The following is an 18,582-nucleotide window of genomic DNA, read 5'->3' as shown; positions in this document are numbered from 1 at the left end:
TTATAATGCAGTAAGTAAAGGCTTTAGTTATCACACTCAACATCTTACAGGACTGAGCCTTTGTGTTGCAGATTTCTTGAGACAGAGATTGTATCTTTGGTGGAGTTTTTTTTTAACCTACTATTTGTGTAGCCCTACATACGTGTTTTTTATACATAGACATGCCGAATAGTAGCATGGAAATGTTGCCAGACACTGTGGAGTTTGTTACTGGTCTGGTAAAACTGGTTTTTTCCTCAGGTGTTCATCAGCTGCTGTCAGGGAATTATGAGAGAATCTCAGATCTATATGAGAATCTCAGATTTCATTTCATTTTAAAATAGATTTTGATGTTTTAACTTGGAAAATATCAGCCCCACAGGTTAAAAAAAGGCAAATAAAGTGGACTAGGCATTTATTATTTATAAAATGTTTTGACTTCTGACATTCTGATGAGTCAGCAGAGAGCTGTTGCTTAAACAGAACCCAGGGGGTGCACAAGGGAGCAGCTCGCTAAACTAGCATAAACTGCTTAAAAAGGCAAAAAGTCCCCAGGCCCTTTATTTAATGGCACATGGCTGGAAGTGTTGTCTCTTTAACAGAAGACAAATTTACTGTCTGTGAGGATAAGGGGCTGTGGCCATGGCAAGGTGCACTCAGGGGCTGAATGTCCTGCTCAGTGGAACACAGCTGGTTCCCACTGCCGGTGCTTCCCAGACAGCTCCTAGGTGTTGTCGATGATTGTGCCAGCAGCTCATGGGTCTCCAGCCCTGATGGATCATCAGCCATTCTGTGTCCAGGGAGCACCTCAAGGGCTGGTGGTCACAGCCCTGAGAGGTTCAGTGCTGTGGCTCACAAATCACAAATTTGACTTGTACAAATCCTGGTTTTTTGGGGTGTTTTAAACCCCACTGGGGCTGTTTAGCTGGTACTGGGAGTTATTCAGGGTGTCATTAATTGGGTAGGGAGAATTTCATGGTTTTGGGGAGTAGTGGAGGACTGGCAAAGCTGGAGTGGCACCACTGTGGGCGGGCAGGCACCATCAGGGTAGCTGTCACGGAGCGTGCTGGAGTTCTGGGTTAATTATTAAACCTGCAAACAGGTGTCGGGTTTTGGGAAGGAACAGCGGAGGTACAGACAATTCCCTCCTTCCTGGTGCCCCATGGGCAGCAGCTCTCACCTCTACTGAGGCAGCTCTGGAAGGGCCACATGCGTGGGATGCACCCTGGGAAGAGCAGCAGGTTTGGGAGGGAGTCCTGCCACTCAGCCCTAGTGAGGCATATCTGGATTGCTGTGTCCAGTTCTGGGCTCCTCAGGACAAGAAAGGCAAGGAGCTACTGGAGGGGGTCCAGCAGAGGCCACAAAGATGATGGGTGGTTTGGAGCATCTCATGAGGAGAGACTGTTGGAGCTGGGCCTGGTTATTCTGGAGAAAGGAAGGCTCAATCCATACCAATATCTCAAAGGCAGGTGCCAAGCGAATGGTGCCGGACTCTTCTCACCAAATCACAAAATTGTTGGGGTTGGAGGGAACCTCGGCAGATCATCCAGTCCAATGCCCTGCCAAGGCAGGGTTATCCAGAGCAGGTGACACAGAAACGCATCCAGCTGAGTTTGGAATGTCTCCGCATGATCTCCCCGGGCATCCTGTTCCAGTGCTCAGCCACCCTCATGGAAAGTTCTTCCTCATGTTGAGGAAGTGTTTTAGTTTATGGCCATTGCTCCTCATCCTGTTGCTGGATACCACTGAAAATGATCTTTTCGGTGATGCCCAGCAACAGGATGAGGAGCAATGGCCATAAACGAAAACACAACGTTTCGCCTTAACGTGAGGAGGAACGTGTTGCAGGTGGCCGAACACTGGAACAGGTGTCCGGGGAGGGCGTGGAGTCTCCCTATTAGGAGACATTCCAACCCCACCTGGACGCGTTCCTGTTACCTGCTCCGGGTAACCCTGCCTTGGCAGGGGGGTTGGACTGGATGATCTGCCAAGGTCCCTTCCAACCCTAAATATCCTGGGATTCCGTGATTCAGAGCCGCCACCTGTTGCGGCCGCGAGGCCGCGCGGGAGGCGTGCGCGCTCCCGCGGGCGGGGGGGGCGGCGCGCGTGCGCGAGCCGGCGGCGCCGGGCAGCGCGGAGCGGCCTCTTCCTCCCTCCCTTCTCCTCTTCCTCCTTTTCCTCCTCTTCCTCCTCCTCCTCCTCATCCCCGTCCCGGGAGCGCGCTCGGGCGCGTGCTGGCGGCGGCGGGGGCGCGCGCGGGCTCGGCGGGGGCGCAGCGCGGGGATTGTTCGCGCCGCCGCTCGGGGAAGCGGAACGCGGGGAGCGCTCCCCGCCGCGCCCCCGCTGCCTCCTCCTCATCCTCCTCCTCGGCCGCCTCCGCCTCCCGCCCCGCCGCCCCCGTGTCCGCGCCGGACCCCCACCCCGCCGCCAATATTCCCGAGATCAAGCGCTACGCGGCGGCGGCGGGGCCGGCGGCGGGGCCCGGGGCGGGCGGCGGGGCCGGCGGCGAGAGCAGCGAGGCCGCCACCGCCGCCATGGAGGCGCTGGGACCCGGTGAGAGCCGCGGGGGGGGCGCGGGGGCCGCGGCCTGTCGGGCCGTGACAGCGGGGGAAGGAGGCCGCGGGCCCGGCGGGGCGCCCCGGCAGCAGCGGGGCCCGCTCGGAGCCGCCGGCGCTGCCTGGTGCGGAGGAGCCGCAGCGGGTCGCGAAACTTTGCGCGGGGGTTGCGGATGCCCTCACGGCCCCGCTGCTGCCGGGGCTACCGGGGGACGCGTCTCGGTGTCCCCGGGGTGAACGGGACGGGACTAGGAGCGGGACAGCGACAGCGAGGGGACGGGGACAGGCAGGGCTCTGGTATCACAGAGATGTGCGCCCTGCAACCTGTGCAATGATAAGTTTTATGTTTGACATTGAGCCATTTCTGAGAGTTTAAGGTGATACTGTCTGAAAATACGGTTGTTTATTTCTTTAACAAAGTTCGCTTAAATATTGGTGGGTTTTTGCATGTGGTGTTTTCCTGCTTGTGTCTTATTCCATGATTATTCTTCTACCAAATGCCTGCAGGATGTATTTCTAGCCCTCGGTGGCCTGTACACCTGACCCATCAAGTTCCCATTCAAACGATTGGTATAATCGAAGTGATGTTAATTTTGGTGTGATAGAAAACGGTTATTGACACAAAGGTGCAATTCCAGAAGAATCCAGAGTTTGAGGTAGTGAGGGCTGACTCAGAGCCTGCTGTATGTGTGTGATGTATCGTGGCCTCCCTGAGTTCCAGCTGGAGAAGCAGATCCTCTTTCAGTTTTGAAAACTGCTTCCTGTCTGAAGCAACTCGGTTGAGGTGCTTAGTACGTAATGATTGTGGGATGGGAGAAATTAAAATATAACAGCACATACAACCCTAGTCAGGCTGATCAGATAAAAATCCTGTGATGCCAGGGCAGCCTGCCTTCAAATGGGAAAACAGTTTTTAGCTGATTCTCTGGAATCCTTTGAGAAATAACTTTCGGAAGGAGGAGATGTAAGTTTTATCTCCTTTGGACAGAACAGAGGACAGCGTTGCTGTGCGTGTTTGCAGAACTTGTCAATACCAAGGCAGGAAAATGGGTAAATATAGTTGTCATTTAATCTCTTGCAGGAGGTCAGTGCCTGCACTTCCTTCAGACTAATTAGCATGGGATTAATGGATCATCTCTCGTATCCAAATAAGCACAGCAAACTTTGATTGCCCTCAATGATTCATGCTTGTCAAGGCAGTTGTAGTTTTTTTAAACACTTAACTGTACCCCACAACTGGTCTGACTGTGACAGAGCACAATCTGTCAGGCTGGTGCGGAACCAGGAGCGTGTCCTATGGGGTGTCTGTCTCCGACAGCCCCCTGCCACTGTGGCTTTGCAGAGCTGATGTGGCAGTGGGCTTCAGCTGCTTACATGCTCTGTGTTCCTTCTGCTGAAAAGTATTCCAGGGCTGGTGTCCTCAGGTTGGTAATTTTATTTGGTAATGCAGTAGCCAGTGGATGGCTTGTAAATCTGGTGTGGAATCTCCTGGGATTTGGTCCTGGGTTTAGTTTATGATTGTGTTAAAGTTTATTGCTGCACCCTGAAGTGTACTCAAATAGGAGTCACCTACCTCTCCTCTCTCCTGGTACAAACTCTGAGCCTTTGTCTTACATGGATGCTAAATTTGCCCTGAGTTTTATGATAGGTTTATTATTGCATTCTAGTGAGACTTCTTGCCCTCTCCTTTGCTACTCTACAACAGAGGGAAGACACTTTGATCACACTGAGCCCTGCTCAGATATAGACAAACCCATGAAAATATACCAATGTCATTTGCTTTATGTGCAGTGTCAGCTGAGGCTGTGATTGATTTAAAAAAATAGTCAGTTTAATCTCGTTAACGTGGTATCTCAGATCTTAAGACTTTGAGGAGGGTAACTGAAGGCTTCCCTAGTGACCAGCTTGCATGTGAGTAATGCTTCCAGACCTCTAATAATTTCCTCCTTAGAGTTGTTCCTGAAGCTCTTTTTTGTCCCAATAAAATACCTCCTCCACGTCTGTAGGAGTCCGTACCTGTCTAATGCTTTCTCCCTTATCCTTCTATTTAGAAGAAAGCCTGAACCTTTCCTCACTCCTGTCTTTCCGTTGGAATTTTAAATTGGATCACTAACATCTGAACTTCAAGCCTGTAGTGAAAACAATGACAAAATGTGGCTTTTGTGGCTGTTGGTTTGTTCTGGAAATGGAAGTTGGGATGTATTTATCTTTGCATTACGTGAAAATACATAATATTTGTATGGTTGCATTCCCTGTCAGGACTCTGTGAAGTTCCTAACCACAGTCATGAATAAATGCCACTAAAAATTTAAGAATTATTTATGGCACCTACCTATACATGCTTTAGGGAGCACATTTTTTACCTTGAAGTTCTGAGCAGCTGGAAGGCTGAGCCTCTTTGAACGCCTCTGTTTGCAACCTCGGAAAGCTTAAGATTTCTTCCTGCCCAGTCAAAAAGTCACCCATAGCGCACCTGAGAGGTGCATGGAGTGAGCCATCCCATCTCATACATATTTATTTGACTTTCCTAGGGCCCCCAACGAGCCTTTTCCAGCCGCCGCGTCGCCCAGGCCTGGGCACTGTTGGGAAACCCATCCGTCTCCTGGCCAACCACTTCCAGGTTCAGATCCCCAAGATAGATGTTTATCACTATGATGTAGATATCAAACCAGAGAAACGCCCCCGAAGAGTCAACAGGTAGGAGTTATTTAATGAAGGTTTACTGATTTAAATTAGCTGTATATACCTGAATGTAAGAAAGCTGTGCATCCTAGGAATTCTCCATCTGCTAAAGGCCTGTTTGTGTTTGTACTGTGGTCAGCAGCTGCCTTTCAGTGAATTATAATATTCTTATTTTTATGAAGATGTGTCGCAATTGGCCCATAATCTGGAAGGCTCTGGGAAATGTACTGAGCATTGACCTCCAGCTGGTTTTATTTTACAGTCTACAAGTGAATGTCCCTGGTAATTGTTCCACAGTCTGTTACACAAACGTGTAGCAGCTGAGGGAACGTATTTCAGCTTGTAGATTTTGGAGTCCACGCATGTGGATCAATCCGCAGAGTGCTCCTACCCACCCCAAGGCAGGTGTTTTTGTCTGCTCCTGTGTCCGAACATCTCTCCAGATTCCTCTGCCAGTTTTGGCTGTAGCTCTGCTGACAGTACAGATACCTGTACAGACACCTGTGTGTGCCACCTGTGTCTTAACCTGGAGGTGACTTTTACAGCTCCTGGTGTGACCTGGGGGTGCTCTCGTGCATTATTGTTTTTCATATCTTGCTCCTTTAAGAAAAAGTGAAAAACAGACTTTTGAATTGTGTTAGCCCATTACTGAATTTTCTGTTCTTCCACTTAACTCAATGAATCACTCCCTAGGGAGGTGGTGGATACGATGGTGAGGCACTTCAAGATGCAGATATTTGGGGATCGGCAGCCTGGGTACGATGGGAAGAGGAACATGTACACAGCACACCCCTTACCCATTGGCAGGGACAGAGTAAGTGTTGCCTTAAGTTTCTATGGGAAAACTTACAGTGTCATTGGAAAAGTGTTCTTTTATTGACATAAACCCAAAACACTGTCACACCTATTGGTGTAGTCTTGGCAGGGCCAGTTAGGGTCTCTAAGAGCTCACTGGTGTTTTATTGAAGTTTGTGTCTTTGGGTTTTTAATTCCCAGCTCTTCAGCTGGAGAATATCACGAGACGTGAGAACTACGTTGTGCTCTTATAAGCTGCAAGGAGATTATTTTCCTTTCACCCTGATGGGAACATCCCTTTTCTCTGTTCTGACCCTCGTTCTGTTGCTGAATGATAAAGTCGTTGTAGCTGACGATGGCTTTGGTTGGGTTTGGCTGCATTGTGGAGATACATCCTCCTGTTCCATGGGAACAACTGGATCAGCTGTTCCTGCCTTGCACGTGGACCCGAGCTCTAAACAAAAGTTCACCCCATCTACTGATCTCCCAAGGGATCTGGTCATTGCTGTGCCATGGGGGATGCCCAGGATGAGGTCACAGTTTCCCCTGGGCTGTGGGGTGTGAGAGTCATCCCAAGTGCTGTGCCAGAACTCTTGAGATTTGTGTTTCCCAGCGAGTCTCCTTTTTGACCAAAAGGTTTTCTTGCCTTCCCATTTGGTTCACAAAACATCTTGCTATTAATTGGCTGACTTAAAAAAATGACTCACCGTTCTCCAGAGCTTTGATGTCACCATACTAATTACTGCTTAAAATTTACATTTAAAGATACTTCAGTGCAGTTTCTCACATGAATAAATGACAAACTTTCAAAGTCCTGAGGGAACCAATTGTAATGTTTTAAGGTCATTACCCAAACTAATCATCAAAAATACAGACTCAGAGGACACCTAGGAGAAAACTGTACCATTGCTGAGTGTTGTGTCTGTCTGCAATCCATAACAAAAGCTTGTGCTTAATTCTCTTGTGCCCATGGCAGGTGGATATGGAGGTTACACTTCCAGGAGAGGGGAAGGACCAGACATTTAAGGTTTCCATTCAGTGGGTGTCAGTCGTCAGCCTTCAGATGCTGCTGGAAGCTCTGGCAGGGCACTTGAATGAAGTTCCTGAAGATTCTGTACAGGCACTGGATGTAATCACACGGCACCTTCCCTCCATGAGGTGGGTACCTGTGGGGCCTTCCTGACTGGGTATGTCTTCTATCCATCTTAACATTTGTGTTAGTTATTCCTTGCTGCGGCTCTGCTGCCCATTACACCTCTGTGGTAGAAGGGATGAGGGATACAGCCATGTAATTCAACACCTGCCTTACAAATTTGCACTAGAACAGGGAAATGTGATCTGAACTAAGGCCTTGTGTCTGCTGGTCATGTTTCTAACAGGAATTTGCGGTACCCTTTCCAGCTGCACTGTCAGAAAAGGCTTTATGTGCTTGCCATGAGTGAGCTCTGACAGTTACAACATGCTGTAGAAATGTGTTTTAAACACTATAGGTGTGAATGTAAAAAGTATATCAGAAAGAAATGATCAGAGTATTAATTCTCTGATTTTTTTCAGGTACACCCCTGTGGGTCGCTCCTTCTTCTCCCCTCCTGAAGGTTATTACCACCCCCTGGGAGGGGGCAGGGAGGTCTGGTTTGGTTTCCACCAGTCGGTCCGTCCTGCCATGTGGAACATGATGCTCAACATCGATGGTGTGTAGGAGATTCTGTCTCACTCATGTAACAGAGTTCTTTGTGCTTCTCAGTTAATTGTCCTATCTTTTTATCTTAGTGTCAGCGACTGCTTTCTATCGTGCCCAGCCTATCATTGAGTTCATGTGCGAGGTCTTGGACATCCAGAACATCAGTGAACAAAGCAAGCCTCTGACAGACTCCCAGCGTGTCAAGTTTACCAAAGAAATCAGAGGTAAAAGCTTGTCCTGAAGCTGCTGCAAGAAAATACTGAAACCTGCTCATATTGCATCGCAATGAAAATTTGCAAGGCACATGAGGAACTGGGCCATTCCTTTTTGCCTTCATCCTCCTCAAAGGTGATTCCTGTCCCTGAATTTATTTTCTGTTGGGTTTTCAGGTCTAAAAGTAGAGGTTACCCACTGTGGCCAGATGAAGAGAAAATACCGAGTTTGCAACGTTACCCGGCGACCAGCCAGTCACCAGACGTACGTATCAAGCACTGCCTGACAGTTCTTAAAATCTTCAACCTAGTAAATATACCTGGAATATATTTGGTATATTGTTTATGCAGGAATAGTTGATTCTGGAGGTGAAGCAGCTGTGTGGCTTTACAGGCATGTTTAGTATTAGTGGAGTAGAGGAATAATGTGGGTTTTGACCACTGCTTTATTTCCTTCAACCCAGGAAAATTGAGCTATATCCTGGCTTTTAAATACAGTTGTCAAAAGCTCCCATTTTTAAAATAGCTAAAATATGAGAAATTCAGTATATAGACTAAAATCTTTTCATAAAGAAGAGATCCAGTAACTAAGGAAAATAGAGTTTTGCTAAAGATAGTCTGGAATAGGTTTTTTATACCATTTTTTCCTTTAAAAAAATCTGACATAGTCTAACCAGAACAAACATAATTTCTAGGTTCCCTCTGCAGCTGGAGAATGGGCAGGCCATGGAGTGCACAGTAGCTCAGTATTTTAAGCAGAAGTACAGTCTGCAGCTGAAATACCCTCACCTGCCCTGTCTCCAAGTGGGACAGGAACAGAAACACACGTACCTGCCGCTGGAGGTAAGGATCCGAGTCCTGCACTGTGGTGTGTCCTCTGTTAAATGGTGTCACAGCACCTCTCCCTGCTCCTGTGCAGGTGTGTAACATCGTGGCTGGCCAGAGGTGCATCAAGAAGCTGACAGACAATCAGACATCGACCATGATAAAAGCAACAGCCAGGTCTGCCCCAGACAGGCAGGAGGAGATCAGCAGACTGGTGAGTATTTTTCCAGCTGCACAGTCTGTGTTGTCACTTTTCATGACATTTCCAGAGCATTGGAGCAGGTGATGATGAGCAACATGACCAAGAGAGAATTTAAAAAATCTGTCTTGGTTAAAACAAATCCCATCTAAACAGAAAGGCTGTTGATGGCAAAGAGGGCAGAGTCACCTGAAGCTTTAGTGTAGTGACATCAATACTTGTCTTGTCCCCAGGTGAAGAGTAACAGTATGGTTGGTGGGCCTGATCCGTATCTGAAGGAGTTTGGAATTGTTGTCCATAACGAAATGACAGAGCTGACAGGCAGGGTTCTGCCAGCCCCAATGCTGCAGTATGGAGGCAGGGTGAGTTTCCACGTTTTGTAAAACTCCTTATCCTGAGGTGATTGGAATTCCTGAGATGTTTTGTGTATCTTCTCATGAGGCTTCTTCTGGTGGGCTACAGTCAAAACAGAGCAGTACTTTATTTCTAGTTTGCCTTTGGTTTTTACCTAGAACAAGACTGTGGCCACACCAAACCAAGGCGTGTGGGACATGAGAGGGAAACAGTTCTATGCTGGCATTGAGATTAAAGTTTGGGCTGTTGCCTGTTTTGCTCCTCAAAAACAATGCAGAGAAGACTTGCTGAAGTAAGTATTTTCCTATTTATTCAGGATTCTATTGCAAGGTGTGTTTTTCTCATGTTTCTGAAAAGTGATTTGTGGTATAAGTTGATTTTCCCCTGCCCTTCAAATTACCCTACAGAATCCTAAAGAAAGAGGTTGTGTGAACCACTGGTTGGTAAAAATCATGGTTGCAATAATGCTCAGATAAATTAGGTGGATAAGTAAAAATTTACCAGAGCATCAGTATTAGTTTGGAAATCTGCCTCAGGATGTTCATCTCAGATGTCTCTTTCTGTAAGGCTTGTAAAATTACAGAAGCTGATGACCTTCCTCAGAGAGAATTAGAGTCATGTTAGCGAGTTCCTGATGGGGATAGAATTGCTAAAAAATAATTACTGTAGTGCTGTGAAATAGCAGAAATAGCTTAGATCTGGTTGATAAAACTGATGAGTGAACCATAGTGAAAAGGCCAGGACAAATCCACTTCTATTTCAGGAGTTTCACAGACCAGCTGCGCAAGATCTCCAAGGACGCCGGGATGCCGATCCAGGGCCAGCCCTGCTTCTGCAAGTACGCCCAGGGTGCAGACAGCGTGGAGCCCATGTTCAAACACTTAAAGCTGACTTATGTTGGCCTGCAGCTCATCGTGGTGATTCTGCCTGGGAAGACGCCTGTGTATGGTATGGAGAAGGGGCTGTAAAGTGATCAGGAGTTGTACTGCAAGTGGGTGGCAGGAAGGAGGCAGAGGAGGTAATGGGTTCTCTTTAAAAGGGTGTTTTGGAGCTGGTTTGTCAGGCCTGATTGGAGAACTTGTATTACCAAAGAGCAAACTGAACCTTTATCAGTGAAGTTTCAAGGATCTAAGTTACAGTAACATTTGAAAAAAGAGCAAGCAGGAACCACTGCCTTATTTTCTGTCACAGCTGAAGTCAAGCGGGTTGGAGACACTCTTCTAGGCATGGCCACACAGTGTGTTCAGGTAAAGAACGTGGTCAAAACCTCACCACAAACGCTGTCTAACCTGTGTCTGAAGATCAATGCCAAGCTCGGGGGAATCAACAATGTGCTGGTACCTCATCAAAGGTAAGAGTCAATCAAAAGCTCTTCATAATGTCTGCATTGTCAAGGAAAATGGTGTTGTTTTGTTGTGTTTGCTAAAATGATACTTTTCAAAATAAAACACGCTTTAGAAATTCCCACAGTCTGGAGTGGACAGTGGAGGATATGTCTGCATTTGGAGTGTTCCCAGTAAGCCCTGAGCCAAGGGGAGTCAGAGCCATCCAGCAGTCAGAGCCACCAAGCTCACCAAGGTTTTTTTTCCTGTCTCTTTCCTGCTTTTGGATTCACTCAGTCTACTTTTTCCTCTTGCCACCTCCTAAAGCATCCTGTGTTTGCTTCCAAATTGAAAGAGAAGGAGTGAGGAGGAGTGACTTGGAATCAATGCTTGTAACTTGGTCTGCCTTTGACTCTGTCCTTGTCACTTTCTGTTCTTTCTGGACTGTAAGTGCTTGAGGCAGCGAACTTCATCCTTAAAGATTCTGACAGGTTTTAGTTCTGTTCTGTGCTTTGGATGCACCTTTCTCAGCTGTAATTTTTTATTTTTGTTTGTGGCCCTCCTTCCTTTGCTCTTCTTATTTATTATTATGAGTCGATAAGAGGCTTAAAGCACCTCTCCTCTCAAGTCAGGGTGAGAAAGTTGAGGTTGTTCAGCCTGGAGAAGAGAAGGTTGTGTGAAAACCTCACAGCACCTTCCGGTATCTGAAGGGGCTGACAAGGAAGCTGAAGAGGGACTGTAGTAATGGATTCACACTAAAAGAGAGTAGGTCTACGTTAGAGATTAGGAAGAAATTCTTCCCTGTGAGGGTGGCGAGGCCCTGGCACAGGTTGCCCAGAGAGGCTGTGGCTGCCCCATCCCTGGCAGTGTCCAAGGCCAGGTTGGCCAGGGCTTGGAGCAGCCTGGGATAGTGGCAGATGTCCTTGCCCAGGGCAGGGGGTGGAACTGGATGGGCTTTAAGGCCCCTTCCAACCCAAACCCTTCTGGGATTCTGTGATTCTAACTAAAAAACCTTAATCTTATCAAACAGGCCCTCGGTGTTCCAGCAGCCAGTGATCTTTTTGGGAGCAGATGTCACTCACCCTCCCGCCGGGGATGGGAAGAAGCCATCCATCGCAGCTGTGGTGGGCAGCATGGACGGGCACCCCAGCCGCTACTGCGCCACGGTGCGCGTGCAGACCTCGCGCCAGGAGACCTCCCAGGAGCTGCTCTACAGCCAGGAGGTGATCCAGGACCTGACCAACATGGTGCGGGAGCTGTTGATCCAGTTCTACAAATCCACTCGTTTCAAGCCCACGAGGATCATTTACTACAGAGGGGGAGTGTCGGAAGGACAGATGAAACAGGTGTTGTCTGATAATTTTTTGCTGCTTGTGAAAAGGGATTGATATATAGTTACGTGGATTATAAGGGATTGGCCCTTGAAAAAATATATTTATTTATGTAGGTTATATTTGTTACTGGAAAAATTAAGTTTCCTTCAATTGTCCTGGGCAAGCACAATGTACACTTACCCATCTGATCATGTTCCTTACTATGTGGCATTTGTACACAGGGAAAAAAGCAATCAAATACCTACTGAATTCATCACATAATAGTTAAATCTTCTGCTTGTAGGTAGCTTGGCCAGAGCTGATTGCCATCCGGAAGGCCTGCATTAGTTTGGAAGAAGATTATAGGCCAGGAATAACCTACATTGTTGTGCAGAAAAGGCATCACACCAGGCTGTTCTGTGCCGACAAAACTGAAAGGGCAAGTACTGATTCCATGAGGGGGAGGTGATGGCACAGGAAAGTGGGATTGTTTTATTCAGTGGGGTGGGATCTGTCTTGCCCACTAAAGCTGTACAAGCAGCAGCAGTACTGGGTGGTAACAGGCTTTCTCTAGCAAAATAACCAGTTCCTCCCTTTTTTATTGCTCTACATCAGATGGAACAGCTTGTTCCCCCTTTTGGAATAGGTGTGCTCAGTATGCAGTATTTGTGTACCTGGAACTGTATCCTAGGTTTTTATAGTCCAGGATTCCTGATGATGAGCTGACCTCACTGTTCACTCTGTTCCCTGTTCTGTTTCCAGGTGCATCTAAGATGTGCCTGTGCCACAAATCCACAGGCCAGCTGAGGAACCTTCTTTAGGGAAGCGCTTGATCTGAGGTTTGCTTAAAAACCCAGATCTCCGGGGTGTGAGGGCAAACAAGGGTACGAAATAAATTTATCTCAGGAATCTGCATTTTCAGATCCTGAATTACTTGTGTAGGCTTTATCCCACTCTGCAGTTTTAATGGTGCTGGCAAGGGTTTTATTTTCCTCTGATGACACACCAGCTGGATTTGGTGAAGTTTCTAAAAATGAATTCACAGAGAACATTTTCATTCCTGCTATGTAAACGACCTTAATGTTTTTTCACGTTTTTGAGCAGTAAATTTTCCAGCAGCTTTCAATAGAGCCTACCTCTGAAGGCATTTTTGGGTCACTTCCAAAAAAGCCCATGGACTAACAATAAACTTTTCTCACTAGGTGGGTAAAAGTGGCAACGTACCAGCAGGCACTACTGTGGACAGCACCATCACACATCCCTCTGAATTTGACTTTTACCTCTGTAGCCATGCAGGAATTCAGGTAATGCCAGCTCTGTAGCCCTCAAGCTGTGGGACTAAATCCTTGTAGTTGTTGGGAATTGTCACTTCTGTTTGTCGCTTGGCAGACTCAGAGCGTGTCGGTGCCTGCTGGAAGGTGCAGCCTGCAGGTACCACCTCTGTGCTTGCTGCTGCTCTCCAGCTGACTGCTCACCTGTTCTCTGCAGGGAACCAGCCGGCCCTCCCACTACCAGGTGTTGTGGGATGACAACTGTTTCACAGCAGACGAGCTGCAGCTGCTGACGTACCAGCTGTGCCACACGTACGTGCGCTGCACCCGCTCCGTCTCCATCCCCGCGCCCGCCTACTACGCCAGGCTGGTGGCCTTTCGGGCCAGGTACCATCTTGTGGACAAGGATCATGACAGGTAAGGAATGGCCTTGTCCTCCTGGTAGGCAGGTAGTGAAGCTGAGCTGTGCCGCTTGTCCCAGTTGTTCACGGGTGTGTGTCTGCTCACAGCGCTGAGGGCAGCCACGTGTCGGGGCAGAGCAACGGCCGTGATCCGCAGGCGCTGGCCAAGGCCGTGCAGATCCACCACGACACCCAGCACACCATGTATTTCGCTTGAGAGCACCTGGGAAGATGAGGCAAAACAACAACCCATGCAGTCCTGAAGTGTTTGGAAGCCTCCTGCTCTATCCAGGGCCGGGGGATTTCGGACTGCCCACTACCAGCAGCTCCGGACAGTCGCACTGAATCTGTTCTTCACTGCAACGTCTGATGCACCAACACAATTGAGCCATTTGTTTCATTGTTTTCTGTACTAGAAATCCATAGACTTGTCTTTTCTGATGCATTGGACCGAATTTTTACCTCAAAGGGCAAAGGCCGATCATCCTGAAATTTTTCAAGGACTTGGCACGAAAGGTTTCTATCGAATCTTTTGCTAGCTGTGGTTTTTCAGTTCTCCTCATCCCATGAGCTGACAGTGACTGCTGCCCTGTCTCCGTGCCCTGCTTCGTGAGTATGACGTGATGGCAAAATGTTTTATCCAGCTCTCTGTAATCCTTCTGTCGTGTGGGGCCATAGATTTTTTAATGGAGATTTTAGACTTCACTACTGTAAAATGCCTTTTAACAAACATAACTTTCACAGGTATTGCAGTTTTTTGTCAGTTTTACTAATTATCTTTTTAATCTCTGCAGTCTTGGGCTGCAAAGCAATTGCACTATACTGCGAGTTAATAGGTGGTTCTTGTTCTGTGAATGTGTAATATAACTAATAGTGATGCCTGTCAGTAGATTTTAATGATAATGGTTATAAATAATACTGCCATGGTATCGTAACAAGTACTGAACCATCATTTCCCCCCTCTAAAAATGATAAAACAAAAAAAAAATTTAGCTTTTAGGTATTTTGCAAACTTTTACAAAAGTGCCCACTTTATGCTGCTGTGTGGTTTGATAAATCTAAGTGATTTTAAAACTTTTTTCTCATAGAAGGTTTAACTTTGGCAATAAATCTTTGTTTTTTAAGCCCCCCCAACAGTGTAATTTTCTAGCTGAGGATTGTGCATGAGTTTAACCAACATTCTCGTGTCGTTTTCTGAACACACAATTTGGCAGTTTCTGAAACAAATTAGAAAAGACGCATTTCCATGCTTTTTTTAAGAATTATTTTTAACTGTTTTATATTCACTGTTGGTGTCCTGTCTACAACATTTTTTATAAGCTTGGAAACTGGGTGTTCCATGTAGGAAAGGCCAATGTGTACAGTCAAAATGTATTGTGTGACAGGCAACCTGAGGACTTGTACCAGCATTTTGAACTGTTTTTTTTCCTGGGAATCTGGGTTGCCCACACAACTGCATTTACAGCATGTTGAACCCGTGTGAGTCTCAAATGCTGATTCTGTCCCAGCCTAGAAATTAGGGTTTTTAATCTGCTTGGCTTTTTTCAGCTGCAACCTGCAATCCAGAACAGGGACCTGGTTTCCCTGGTATTCCTGTAATCCATGAACGTAGTAATTTAAGACTAGATTCCTTATTGTATACCTGAGTTAGTGCAGATTAAATCTTATTCCTAAACTGAGGAGGAGTTTGAGAAGCCCAAGGATTGCACTGTGGTCTCTGATACTTGTGTGGGGTTTGCTGCTAAGTTGTCTGCTGTCCCAAAGCTTAGGAACCAGCCCCCTCCAAATTTCAGCAATAGGAAATGCTGTTTCCTTCAGTCTTTAAGCTTGTAAATAAATGAAAGTTTACATTTCTAAATGCTGTTGTTTTCAGTTGTACCAGAGTACACTGAACATCTTCAAACAGTTTTTTAACCTCCTTGCCAGTAGTTCGTCTCATAAATTAAGTTTAACCTCTTTTCATTTCTTTTGAAAATGGGACTGAAGTGAACCCTGCCCCTGCATGTGCCAGGACAGGTTTAGATTGAAAAAACAAAAAGATTCTTTTTAGTTTTTTAACTTTTTTTTTAAAGAATACCTCACTTGTGTAATAAAATCAGGACATGTGGGTGGGAGACTGACCGCTGCTTTTCTCAGTACTCGTTCAGGGAGAAGACACAAAAACCCTTTTTAGAGTGAACTCTGACTGACCCAACACACACGGAGAACTTTGGCACCTTGAAAAGCACCTGAGCACCTGTTGGAGGTGGTAGGATCCAAGATCCCTGATTTGAGTTTGTGCACTAGGAATGGGGCTGGTTTAACAAGGGTGCATAAAAAATGAACTTTATCACCAATTAGTTGTCCAGTGCCAAGCACTCCTGGTTGAGACTGAGGGAAGGGAGAGCCTCTCCTTGGTTTGCCTGTGACTGGATATTTGACCTCAGACCAGGTGGAGCATCAGCCCCTGGCGAGCCCTGGGCCAGCACCTGTGCAGGGCTGGTGTGAGCCCACCCCGGGCACAGGGCTGGAGTTTTGGGGGGAAAGCACTGAAGTTCAGGATCCAAGTTGCAGCAGTGCTGCCCTAGGCAGGTCTGAGCCCAAGTCTGGAGGACTTGAGGACCTGGGTGAGCCCTGTGGGCCTGAGTGACTCGTTCTGCATGTGTCAATCAATGGGAAGATGTGCATTCTGTAGCTGTAGTTTTAGGGTGTTTTGATTTTTGTTTTTTGGGGTTTTTTTATAAATAAAGCCTGTTGGCCACTGTTTAGCTCTGTGGTGTGAAAGATTTTAAATGTAGCAAAGTTCAAAGAGTTGGGGAAGGGGGTGGTTGATATATATAAAAAAAATATATATATTTAAAAAGGGGGGGGAGGGGGCAGAAATCCTGTTTTCCACCCGGTTCTGCTTGCTTTGTCCCTGCTGAGTTCCGAACAAGCTCTGGCAATCCCTAGTTAGCCTCTCTCCACCAGTCTGGCTCTTGTATTCCTGTGAGTTACCCAGGGTCGTGCCCGGAGCAACATCCAAAGGGCGCAGAGGTCGGTGGACGGGATGTCCCGTGTCCACCCTTGCTCGGCCCTTCGGATGGGGACGAGCCCTCGTTCAGAGCCGGTGTCTGACAGCCCTGACCCCCAACCCCTTTGTGGATGTGCTGTAGGAGTTTTCTTGCTCAATAGCGAGGGAGTGACTGCTTTCATTTTCAGAAGGCAGGGCCGGAGGGCATTGGATCCATCCCGATCCTGATCCACTGCGAGGCTCTTTCCCTGTGCACTGGAGGAAAGATCTTGCACTAAATATCACTTACAGATTTTCTTAGACCTTGCTATTGACATTTTCATATTTCTATGTCTAGAGGCTGCAACTTCAATGTAAAATGTTTGCATTTGTTCAGTTTGACTTCTGATGTAATTTTTTGGTTTCTATATTGTTAGACTTGTAATGTTTCAAATGGTATTTTATTAACTTTGGGCTGGATGTATGTCTCTAGCAATACGAGGTACTTTCTAAACTGTCCTGGGGCTCACAGCCCTGTGTCGAGATAAGATGCTGGTTGTGTACAATTGCAATGTATTTTTTTTTTTTTTTAGCCTGCAGGGATATTTTGTGTTCATGTGTCCAAAAATAATAATAATAATAATAAAAAAAAATTGGCATTCTCGTGCCAAATGTTCTGTTTTTTCTTATTGCTGTCCAATAAATGCAATGTACAGAGTGAGCAACCAATACTGTTGCCTGTAAACAAATGTCTTATTTGACTTTTAATTAAAACTTGTACACAATGTGTCACCTGTGGAACTCATTACCACAATATGTCTATTTCTGATGCATTAAGAGTTAGCAAGTTACAGAAATATGTATGGGTGACATCTCCCAGGATCCTAAAGGAAGCTGAAATTGCAAACCCCAGGGGCGGGGTTCAGAATGGGCCTATTTTTTAATGTTTGGGAAATTACAGAGAAAATTTGGTGTTAATGGACTGTACCTGCCTGGAGAGGGGATTCTATATCAGAGAGATGCAATGAGTACAAGAGCGGTTGGCTGCTTTATCTTCTCTATGTGAGGTGAGGGTTTGTCTCCTCAGACAGCTGCGCTGCACTATAAATACTGCAGAAAGGACAGGAAAAGCTTTTGGAGGAGGCCAGAGCGTGGGAGCTGTGACTGAAACCGGGACAGGATTGTCTGAAATCCCCGGCACCTTCTGCAGCCCTGCATCAGGTGTTGGCTCCGTTTGCAGGGCAGATCCTGGGACTTTGGCACTGAGGTTGCTCAGCCTCATGGAAACCTGAGGAGCTCAAACCCCAAGGTGTCTTCCAAACTTGATGCAAAGACCTCTTGGATCAAACCTCAGGAACCCAGGGCTGAGTGATGCACGGGATTCTGTGCCACAGCCTTGCTGTCCGTGCAGCTCCGACTCCAAAATCCCGGCTGGGTCCTGCTCCAGCCACTCCCTCGGGACAGCAGGAGCTGCTTCTCATGCTTTGAGAGAACAGCACGAGGTGGGAACGCTTTGACAGCCTAAATTCCAGTGGCTTTTCCACCGATTCCTGGAATGGCCCAGCCAGGATCACACACCTGGGCTCGTTGTGGGAATGATGCTCCTGGGGTTTATGATGTTACTGACAAGTCGAGGCCCAGGGTCGGGATTTGCACTTCCTGGGAAGGACGGGTCTGGGAGGTGGTGGGACACGGGATGGGAAAGGGATGCTCTGCCCGGTTCTATGGATTTAGATGCAGCAGGGCCCACGGGGAATTCCTGCCCTGCTCCTGCCTGGCGACGCTCAGGGCACCTCAGGAGCTGACCGTACAGCGGCCCCTACAAGAACTGGTTCACAGCGCTTCCTCTTCGACCCGGCCGCACAAAATGCGTCAAAAAAAAAAAAAAGGGAAAAACCACGACATAAATATTTGTGGCAACGGCGCAGCGGGAGGCGCGGGCGGGCGGGCGGGCAGCGCTCCGCCGCTCCCCGGCTGCGGGAGGCCCCGGCTGGGCACCCCCCGCTGTCCCGAGCGGAGCCC

At 47.4% G+C, this 18,582-nt stretch overlaps 1 protein-coding gene across 2 annotated transcripts; it reads left to right on the top strand.

Moving 5' to 3' along the window:
• Window positions 1–2,248: 2,248 nt before the first annotated feature.
• LOC116454937 (protein argonaute-4) lies at window positions 2,249–17,349 on the top strand. 2 transcript variants are annotated; one of them, XM_032132123.1, is made up of 19 exons: window positions 2,249–2,532; window positions 5,066–5,231; window positions 5,910–6,030; window positions 6,988–7,169; window positions 7,566–7,702; window positions 7,782–7,916; window positions 8,082–8,169; window positions 8,600–8,747; window positions 8,824–8,943; window positions 9,162–9,290; window positions 9,441–9,574; window positions 10,046–10,230; window positions 10,474–10,633; window positions 10,741–10,860; window positions 11,635–11,950; window positions 12,222–12,356; window positions 13,120–13,221; window positions 13,406–13,605; window positions 13,698–17,349. In XM_032132123.1, exons 1-19 carry the CDS (start codon window positions 2,514–2,516, stop codon window positions 13,804–13,806), a joined length of 2,706 nt encoding a protein of 901 aa, XP_031988014.1. In that variant the 5' UTR covers window positions 2,249–2,513; the 3' UTR covers window positions 13,807–17,349. The 2 variants fall into 2 exon arrangements, with proteins under 2 accessions (XP_031988014.1, XP_031988015.1); XM_032132124.1 differs by lacking the exon at window positions 10,741–10,860 and having other exon boundaries at window positions 2,250–2,532.
• The last annotated feature ends 1,233 nt before the right edge of the window (window positions 17,350–18,582 follow it).

This window comes from Corvus moneduloides, chromosome 23 (genome assembly GCF_009650955.1).
Source record: "Corvus moneduloides isolate bCorMon1 chromosome 23, bCorMon1.pri, whole genome shotgun sequence".
NCBI classification, from domain to species: domain Eukaryota; kingdom Metazoa; phylum Chordata; class Aves; order Passeriformes; family Corvidae; genus Corvus; species Corvus moneduloides.
The sequence above is the reverse complement of the archived record's forward strand: the minus strand, read 5'-3'. Positions and strand labels throughout refer to the sequence as shown.

Bases quoted from the DNA above. Each gene is read 5' to 3' on its own strand.
- LOC116454937 (XM_032132123.1), top strand. The intron at 10,861-11,634 runs GTTTTTTTTCCT...CTTATCAAACAG, and splicing joins GAGCCACCAAGCTCACCAAG to GCCCTCGGTGTTCCAGCAGC. The intron at 11,951-12,221 runs GTGTTGTCTGAT...TTCTGCTTGTAG, and splicing joins CGGAAGGACAGATGAAACAG to GTAGCTTGGCCAGAGCTGAT.